This window comes from Cibotium barometz, chromosome 60 (assembly GCF_041138505.1).
Source record: "Cibotium barometz isolate CiBa-2024 chromosome 60, ASM4113850v1, whole genome shotgun sequence".
Lineage (NCBI taxonomy): Eukaryota > Viridiplantae > Streptophyta > Polypodiopsida > Cyatheales > Cibotiaceae > Cibotium > Cibotium barometz.
This window is the reverse complement of record NC_141105.1, coordinates 11,090,808-11,100,170: the sequence shown is the minus strand read 5'-3', so window position 1 is coordinate 11,100,170 and position 9,363 is coordinate 11,090,808. Positions and strand designations below refer to the sequence as shown.

The following is a 9,363-nucleotide window of genomic DNA, read 5'->3' as shown; positions in this document are numbered from 1 at the left end:
GTAAAACCCTAACCCTGTGCTTCTGTCTCCCTCCTCCATCAAAGGCTCTAATTCCTTTGATCTCTTCACCCTACCATGCATGTCCCCCACCACGTTATAGCCCGTTGCAGGCCACTCTCTGCACCACATCCCCTTATTTTTTTTTAATCAATTATGTAATTAATTTTCATTTATCTATCGCCTTTGAATTGTCCCTTGTTTCGCCTCACCTGCTATCACGTTGCCCGGTTATATTGGTACCATTTACTGATTATTACCCCTATATCAATATTATCACCATATAACCGCCCTGCTACTGACTTTAAAATGCATTTTTAATCACTACTACTGCGTTTAAAATGCATTTTTAATCTATAACCCTAAATCCATGCAGTCTCAAGAAGGTATATTGCACTCCAAGTTTTATAATTTCCCTTGTCTGTAACCAATTTTACAATAGCTTCGGCATTATATTCTAGTGCTTTGCCAGCTGCCATTTCAGAGGTGCTCCATGCCTACAGATAAGAGGCCTTGCACGAGCTATATAACTGTTTTCTCTTTTGGCTTCTCCAGGAGATAGTGTTTCCTGTTGGCCCTAAACCCCAACTTCACCTTGCATTTACCTCTTTCACCTATTGGGTTTCCAAATGCTCTTTGATTATAAGAATATTGATCATAATTAGCTGCTGCGCCTGCACATTAAATGCTGTTAGAATCAGCCATGGCGGCTGAGCTCCGGGAGGCTTCCTCCATCATAATTAACGATGAGGTTCAAAGCACAAACAAGGGTTTCCTTCAAGAATTAGGCAAGGCAGGGCAGATTAACATTAATATTAATGGCATGGACAAAGAAAAGCCCCTAGGTAGTACTCATGCAGGAACTAATACCATCTCTCTCTTGCAAGATGATCATGAGTTTGTTAGCCGGATGCTGAACAGGGAGCCTTCAAATCTTGGTGAATCTGGCCGGTTAGATTACAAACCAGCTGCAGTGACAGCAAGAGGGGTGCCTTTTCAATGGGAAGCTGAGCCCGGAAAGCCCAAAAAACTCCCTATTAAGGAAGAGGAAGAGTTGCCAGCTCCTCTTCCTCCTCCTCCTCCTCCTCTCAGTTTGCCTCCAATCCGACTCTCAAATTCTTCACACAGCCCATCTTCGTCTGCAGCTGAGTCCCCCCCATCATTAACAGGCAAAATGAAGAGCCTTCTCATCAATGCGAAGAGATCAGCTGGGGACTCGACCAGCAGCACTTCAGAGCCCACTTTCAGCAAAAGCCCATCCAAAAGATCATCTCACAGTGTAAATCCAGAGAGAAATTCTCCATTACCTGCATCTCACCATGGGCCTGTACAAAGCTCTTATAATCCCAGAAACATTTTGGATTATATTGCTGCTGATAGATCAGTGCCATGCTCTCCATCTTCTTCTCCTTATTATTTCTCACCTTTGTCTAACTCTTCTTCCCTCAGCCAAGGCATCATATCTCCACGTGCTTCCATTGCTCAAAGCTCTACTGGGAGCACCGTTTCTCATGCCTCGATCAACTCCAACACCCATTCTCATGCCTCAGTCAGTTCTCATACTTCTTCACATCCCTCCAACAGCTCAATTTCTAGCATTTCTAGAACTTCAAACCCCTCTAATGGGCCTGCATTGCTTGCCAATTGCCTTCTTCCCATCACTTCTTTGTCTGATGAAGCCCTTGCAGAAGAAAATGGGGGCCAAAATGGCAGCAACTCTCTCTCATTTGCATCCCCGGAGCTGGAGATGCTAGATGAAGGGCTAACTACAAGCTTTAATGTAAGCAAGGCAGAGATCACAATGGCAGAGTTTATCAACCGTGGAGGGCCATCAATAAACAGATCTCTTTCCACTTCTCGTGTTACATTTGCTGATGATTTATACCGAAAACCACCTCAGAAGAAGTATTACTCAGCCCAATTAAATGCTTTGGCACAGCCCAAAACCAGCCTCTCACTCATGCAAGATCCCACATGCAGTGCTTTGGATCAGCTTTTCCCATTAAAGCGCCCAAATCTACCTATACTGAGTGCAAATCTGGCCTCTAATTATCAATCAGATGAGAGCCCAGATGGCAGGCAAGCATATGAGGATGCTCTTGACACAAGCTTGGATTGTTCAATTATGACTGATCAAGATGGGGTAATTAATAACATGGTGGCTAGCTGTAGCCCATTAGAGAGGCCTGCACAAGAGGTGGTCATCGAAGCAAATGATGAGAATGGATTTGCTTACTCTCCAGTGGCATCTGCTTTTGTATTCTCCCCTCGGAGATCCTCTCAAAACACTGCCAATAATTATTTCAAAGCCTCTTCAAGAGCACATATTAGTACTAATAATGACAAGCATTATCATAATGCAGGTAATGGGCAGCCCGAGCTGAAGTCCATACTCAAAAAGACAGGAACTAATTATTCTCACGAGCTTAATGCAGGACCTTATACAACACTAGCTGGGGGTCCAAATAATTCAGTGGATCATAATATGCAGCAAAAGTCCTTTAATCGCAGTACTGGGTCTCAGAAGATTTCATCAGTGTTGCTTAGATTTGCAGAGGCTGAAGAGCAGCAGCTTTACAATAGTAGAAGACGACATCATGCAAATGGCAGTCGAGCACCTGTTTGTCTGGTAAAGTACTCTTGATTCCTTCTCTCAACATGAAATCTCCAATTGTGTGTCTACTTGGTGGCTGTCATCCCCAGCTCATGGGTCTTCCTGGGTAATGCCTTAAGCTCATGGGTTTTCTTGGGTAATGGCTTAAGAAAGTAGGGAAACGAGCTGGGTCTTCCTGCCTAGAAGTAGTAAAACTGCCTCTGAGATTGGAGGCGACTAAGCTAATGAAAAAAGTGTTTCTTTGTTCGAGTCTCAGAATGAGCTTGCTCGTCTCTGGCCCCGACTTGAAAAACAAAATCTTTACACAAGTTCCTTACATTAGAGCATAGAGATTAGGGATCCCCTTCCTCATGGCATGATAATTGATTTGTGTTGTTCTTTTAATTATTTCACCACTTGATTAAGATTCTTTCTAGTTGTTAAAATATTTGTGTATTGCAGCCTATGTGCTCCTTTCTGGGAAGAGCTTTTCTTTGTCGATCAAAGCTCGCCACGCATGGACATCTCCATGAGTAACTTGAAATATTTAATCCAATTTGATTGAGTTCATTGTATGTCATCAAATTTCCCTTGTTGGTTATTAGCCAATTAGCAAACAATCTATGCCAATCTTAGTGTATTTTCCTCACAAACCTTATCCAACTTAAATTATAGCATCATAGATGGTCCTCTTAGCATTTGTGTAAACAACATGTACTCCAATTTTGGTTGCACACTTGCATCATTGTAATTAAATGATATTTTGACTAATTATTATTAGTTTGGGTACCCTCTTCTTTTGTGTAGCCACTTGTATAGTTGAAGCTTTAAATTTTTGCCTTAATGTTTTTGAATGTTCATGTATTATTCGATTTTAATTTTAAGGGTCGTTATCCTTTAGAAGAAGTATTTCCTTTAAAAGAATGATATGGTCTTGGAAAAAATAATAGTATGCTTTCTAATCTCTTACACTACAACAGAATGAGAGTGTAGCAGCAAAAATAGCAGCATTTTTATAACTAGAAGAGTAGGTAGATATCGGGCTATTTTCACTACTAGAAACACTGCTTTTTCACTAACGGGTTCACTACTCAGCAACAAAAATAGTAGAAAAATATCGTTGCTGAGCGTTGTCCACAGCGAAATTACGTTGCCGGGCAGCGATAATTCGTTGCTTAACAACAACGAAAGCTCTACGCAGCAGCACATGACCCCCAATCTACCCCCACCTCTTTTGTTTTATTAAAACAGAGTCACAGATTCAGTTTTATGACACAAACACAAACATAAGAAACACATAGATTGTGGAGAATGCAATTGAGCCCAAAATTTATTATATTTCACGAAGTGTTGGGCCTTTCGCCATATATACATAAAATGTTTACAATGAAGAGGTATCTAACTGGAATCCTCATTGTATGTCGAGTGATTATCATCATCGTCTTCCTCATCCTCTTCACTTTCTTCTATCGCCTCCTCCTCTTCATCTTCCCCTTCATCCTACATACATGCCATCAAGCTCAAGGTAAGCAAGGGCATTAAAATACAATTAGACGTAGAAAAGAGAATGGTTTAGGCTCACTTTCCTCATCTGCGTGAGTCCCCAAAATGGACTCATCCAAGTGTATGCCTCGCATACGCATCCATGCCCACAATTACGGACGAGGGACTCTATACCCATAGTCGTAATAGAGGTGCTCAAGCAACCGTGAAGAAATATCCAAATGGGTTCTTTCAAATTGATTCCACCAAGTTTTGGAATGATTAGAAAGATACTTTCGTGCTACCTCAACACTGTCAAACAGGTTAGTAACCCAACCAATCCCAAATTAAATCTTAATGTAGTATAATAAAAGTGTAACCCCTTTGCTTTGTGATATTAGGTTATGTATCACGCCAATCGAATTGATCCAAAGTGGTGGTATGTTATACAAGTTTCCCCTCATTCAAAACATATTTTTCAAGTTCAAGATGTGGAGACCGAATCTCTGGATGAGGTGCATGTAATGCCTCAAATCAGCTCATTGGAAGAAGACGATGAAGAAAACATTTTGGAGGGGGGCAATCAAGAGCATGAGGAACATCAAATCGAAGAAGATGATGAGTCACCTATCAATTATGACAATGCTTCATTGGATCATGATAGTGATATTGATATGGAACCCCATTTTTTCATTGAGCTTCCATTAGATATAGACATTGATAAAGCAACACATATGGATTTATTACAAAGATGGGATAGATTCATTATCTTGGCAGTGTTTCGCTTCTCAAAAGTTTTCAACTATCTTTTTTTTTGCTCGAAACATGGCTCCAAGGGTTCTAACGGATGTTTTTTTTAACTATACATCATTTTCTGTGTGTATGTGACATGTATTTTTAAAATTCAGCATCCAACTCTCTGGAATTTCATGCAATGAAAATAGCAGTGTAATTTCATTGTGCTATTTTTGCTGTACACAGCAGTAATATTACAGTATAGCAGCAAAATTTTACTACTATAGGCGCTGCTGCCCAGTAGCAAAATTTCGCTGCTATAAGCCCTATGGAGGAGCAACAAAATTTTGCTGCTAGAAATTTCGCTGTTGGGTAGCGGTATTTCGCTATGTGGTGCAACGAATGGAATCCCCGACATCCCGATAAAATAAATGTTGATATGTCTCCAACGTGTTGTAGTGTTAGAATCAAATTTTGGTTTAATAAGAGCTCTTATAATCAAAATTTGGTGTTTCCCTTTAGATATTTGCATGCCCTCCTAAACCTTTTGTGTATATGAGCCCTTCAAAAGAAAATTGATGGTCTCCCTTTTCAAGTTTGATAACTAGTTCAAATATTCTCAAAATAGAGATACCCATTTTAATTTTACTCCAGATGAGAGGCAACATTTACGGTAAGCTCGAAAGAAAATGAATCACCCAAGTAATTATCTGTAATATACTAAGTGGCAAAAGTAAAGGGGGGGGGGGAGAGAGAGAGAGAGAGAGAGAGAGAGAGAGAGAGAGAGAGAGAGAGAGAGAGAGAGAGAGAGATCCCTCCCCCTCAAAAAATAATCAATCATTTTCTTTTTATAGGACCCTTGTGTTGTAGAAATCGAACTTGAGAATTTTGTCTAGGAAGCAAGCTAGAAAATTTCTTAAGCCAAGAATTATAAGGGCATATAAAAATACTTCTTGATTCCGAGGATTAAAAATAGATAGAAATAAAAAATTTTAAACTTTCTAGAGCAATGGTATAGTAAATATTAGACAAGAAAGTTTTTACTAATGAGTAAAGAGCTAGAAACTTTCTTAAGCATAGCATCATAGAGGGTTCATGGTGATAAATCTTGATTTTGAGCTCCACAAGGTGTATTAACAATTTATTAGAGAAAAAAATAAAGTATTCTTGAAATTTAGAAAAAATGACGTTAGTAATTTATCAAAGAAAATAATAAATTATTCTCAAAAATTAGAGAAAAAATACCATTAGCAATTTATTGGAGAAAAATATTTAATTATTCTTGAAAGGGTGAAATTTTGGCCCAATGTAGATGGCCATTTAGGCTCCTAGGTGTGCGGACATTGTAACCTTAGTCCTTTAGATTTTATTAATAAGGGGCCTTGCATATGCTTGCCCATTCTCAGCCATGTGTCCCACATACCTCATTCTAGAATGGGAAGGATGCGTCTCACCTCACCTCCTACCATCCTCATCCAATGATGGGAAGAGGCCACCACCCACCTTTCCCCCCCTAATTTAGCATGTTTGGATACTTCTTATTCCTTCCTCATGGCTAAAAAAATGACCTTCTTTCCTCCTCACGCTGGTGAAAGATTTAAACCATTATCATGTCGTGCATATCATCTCCTACTACTACCCCCTCAACTCCCAAGTGATAGATTTTAATCATTATCATGTCTCTCTTTTGGTGTATATTGTCTCCTAGTACTACCCCCTCCACTCTCAAGTGCATATTATCTCCCACTACTATCCCCACAACCCTCGGGTACATATTGTCTACTATTACCCCCTCCACTCCCAAGTGCTTTTGGAGCTGCTCTAGATCAAGAGGACTAAAACTAATTCCTTCTCTCCCAAAGCCAAGTTGTGTGTGCCAAACCTTCCATACATATAGAAGGGGGCACTTTTTATCTAATGCTTTCAAAAACTTCTTGCCACAAAAAGACATTAAGCGTTAATGTGCAACTCCTTATATATCACGACAAAATGGTGTTGCTGAGAGAAGAAACATAAATCTCATGGAGATGATTAGATGCATGGTTAAAGATCAACAACTTCCACACATGTTTTGGATGGAAGCAATTCTTTGTGCTGAAATAGGTGCCCCACTAAAGCTTTGAGAAAGGTAAGTACACTCCACTTGGTTAGTATTGTTCTAGTAAGTGTGGTGTATTGGGGCTTTCCAAGTCCAGCATTTCCCCTTGCACAACAAACAAGGATCAATAGGAAAATTTTGTTAAGTATCATCAAAACAACATGAAACACCAGTGCAAACAACAACATACCATCAAACATGTCTGGGGAATCAGCATAGGTATGTTTATTGAATTCCATCATAGGATAGATAGAATCCTCAACAAAAAGAACATCCCTATACACTGACAATGATTTTCTTGGTAAGAGGACTATAGAGACGATAGCCTTTGGTTTCTAAACTATAGCCAATAAAAATTCATTTCACTACTTTATCATCAAGCTTAGCTCTACTTTATGTTGGGACATGGGCATATGCCAAACAAACAAAAACATGCATGTGTTCAACCTTGGATTTTCTATTAAACCATGATTCATATAAGGACTGATGGTTTTAACCATGTATGGAAAATTGATGATGAGCACCTATTCCTCTATGTTGGATCTTTGTCACAGCTAGCCTCTTAGAAAAACCATAAAACATAGTAGAAGTGTCCAAATAGATTGAGATTTTAGTAGTGGCTAGTTTGACTAATTATCGATACACATAAATGGGGTTGAAGCAGGGGTTGAAGAAGGTAGCTACTTTATTTGACCCCTCCTTAAACCATGCATGGAAAATTGGAAGCCCAATCTGGCCTTTCACTTACAGTTGGTGTCCGAAGATTGTTTTGACATGCCTACCCTTGTTCACGTAAACTTGATATAAGTGTAGAAATGTGTTGGAAGAAGACATATGCACGATCATAGGGTCAACATAAGGTCCAAAACTCTCTTTTTCCTATTACGCATGGAAAACCAATGTAGCCTAGGTCCAAAACAATTGCTCTTTTTACCCTTCCTAACCTATTAGGGTGGCTATATCTTAGGTTATCCAATGGTGTTGAATTAGGTATAAAGAGAATGCGAGGGAGAGAGGGAGAGCTTGAATTCCTTGCAAGCAAACACACACACACACACACACACAGAGAAGAGAGTAAGACACAAGAGAGGTGGATTCTTGAATTTTCTTCTATCTTCTTCTCTTCTCTACAACCATTAACATAAAGAGATAAGAGTATTTACTATAGGGAAAATACTCTCCTACTATAACTTACTAATCCATAGTGTGGACTTGACTATATGAGCTGGTGCTATAGCTATGCCATCATACTATAGTAATCCATGGTGACCAACATGGTGGTTTGTGTCATGCTACACTTTCCCCAAGCAGGATCTTCATCTTTCCCAGTTCTTTTAGAATGAGGTCTTATGGTGATTACTCCCTTTTGATAGGACGTCCCTCGTTGAGACAAGCCAGAGTGCTCCATGATTGGAAGGGTGGTTATGGCTTTCTCAAGGAAATGGCCACCTTGAACTCCCAGTAGAGGTGGACCAAGGTGTTTGGGGAGCTAGCATAGCAGCCATCCTAATCCTTGTTAGAGAAACACCTGATTCCATCCAAGAAGAGGTAATCATTCCCCATATTGAGGATTTCGAGCTGCTAGATTGGTTGGAAAGCTACCCACAATCTAACTTGAAATGTGGTGGAAATCTCAGCAGTCACTCTTGAGCCATGCCCGTGCAAGAAACAAGAGGAACCCACCGCCGTTGGCATGTCTTGAAGGGGGCCAAGTATATGAAGTTGGCAAAATGGCCAACTTCATATAATTAAGTCACAGAAAAAATTTGTCAGTGGCCAAATGAGCAGGCTAGTGTATGTGTGTCTGGAAAATAAGCATACAACCTATGTAAAAACACCACAACCAAATGAGTATGCGAGTTTATATGTGCATAAGAATATCAAAAGTGCATCAAATACTATCCTAAGCGTACGAAGAGCACAAATGCATGGAGTGGCCGCATTATAAAGCATAACACTCACACACAAAGCATCAAAGGAAGCATTGAGCACAAGTGGCAAAGACAAAGTTTACACCGACACAATGAAGAAAACAATGCCAAAAGGTGGACACCAAGACAAGCAATCAAAAGCCAAAGTTCATTCCAAGAGCAAAAAACTGGGAGGAAAGTGAGCAAGTAAAAGGAAGGAGATCTCAAGCAAGCACCAACATTGAGCAACAAAGGCGCTACCAACCACTACCCTAACCTAATGTTGTAAGCGACTAAATGAGTAGGCAAGTCTATGTGTTTGTAAGAATGCTTTACTACCTAAGGGTAGCCAAAGAGCACCTAGGGGAAGTGATGCAAATGTAAACACTATTGATCACCTCAGAGTACCTAATCAAGCACCTAGACCCCACACCAGGCCACGTTCATACTAGCCTTCCCCTCTTTTTTTTTTCATTCTCACCTCCCCTTGGCCATTCTCATAGTGGCCTTCCCATCCAATTTGAGCGCCTCTTATCATGCTTGCCCCT

General features: G+C 40.0%; 1 protein-coding gene across 1 annotated transcript; it reads left to right on the top strand.

The window, feature by feature from the left end:
• Positions 1–458: 458 nt before the first annotated feature.
• LOC147604973 (uncharacterized) lies at positions 459–3,250 on the top strand. Its single transcript, XM_086794132.1, has 2 exons — positions 459–2,626; positions 3,053–3,250. The coding sequence occupies exons 1-2, from the start codon at positions 683–685 to the stop codon at positions 3,125–3,127; spliced, it is 2,019 nt and encodes a 672-aa protein (XP_086650258.1). The 5' UTR covers positions 459–682; the 3' UTR covers positions 3,128–3,250.
• The last annotated feature ends 6,113 nt before the right edge of the window (positions 3,251–9,363 follow it).

Coding starts and splice junctions, on each gene's coding strand:
- LOC147604973 (XM_086794132.1), top strand. CDS start 683: ATGCTGTTAGAATCAGCCATGGCGGCTGAGCTCCGGGAGGCTTCCTCC. Junction 2,627..3,052: donor GTCGAGCACCTGTTTGTCTG/GTAAAGTACTCT, acceptor TGTGTATTGCAG/CCTATGTGCTCCTTTCTGGG.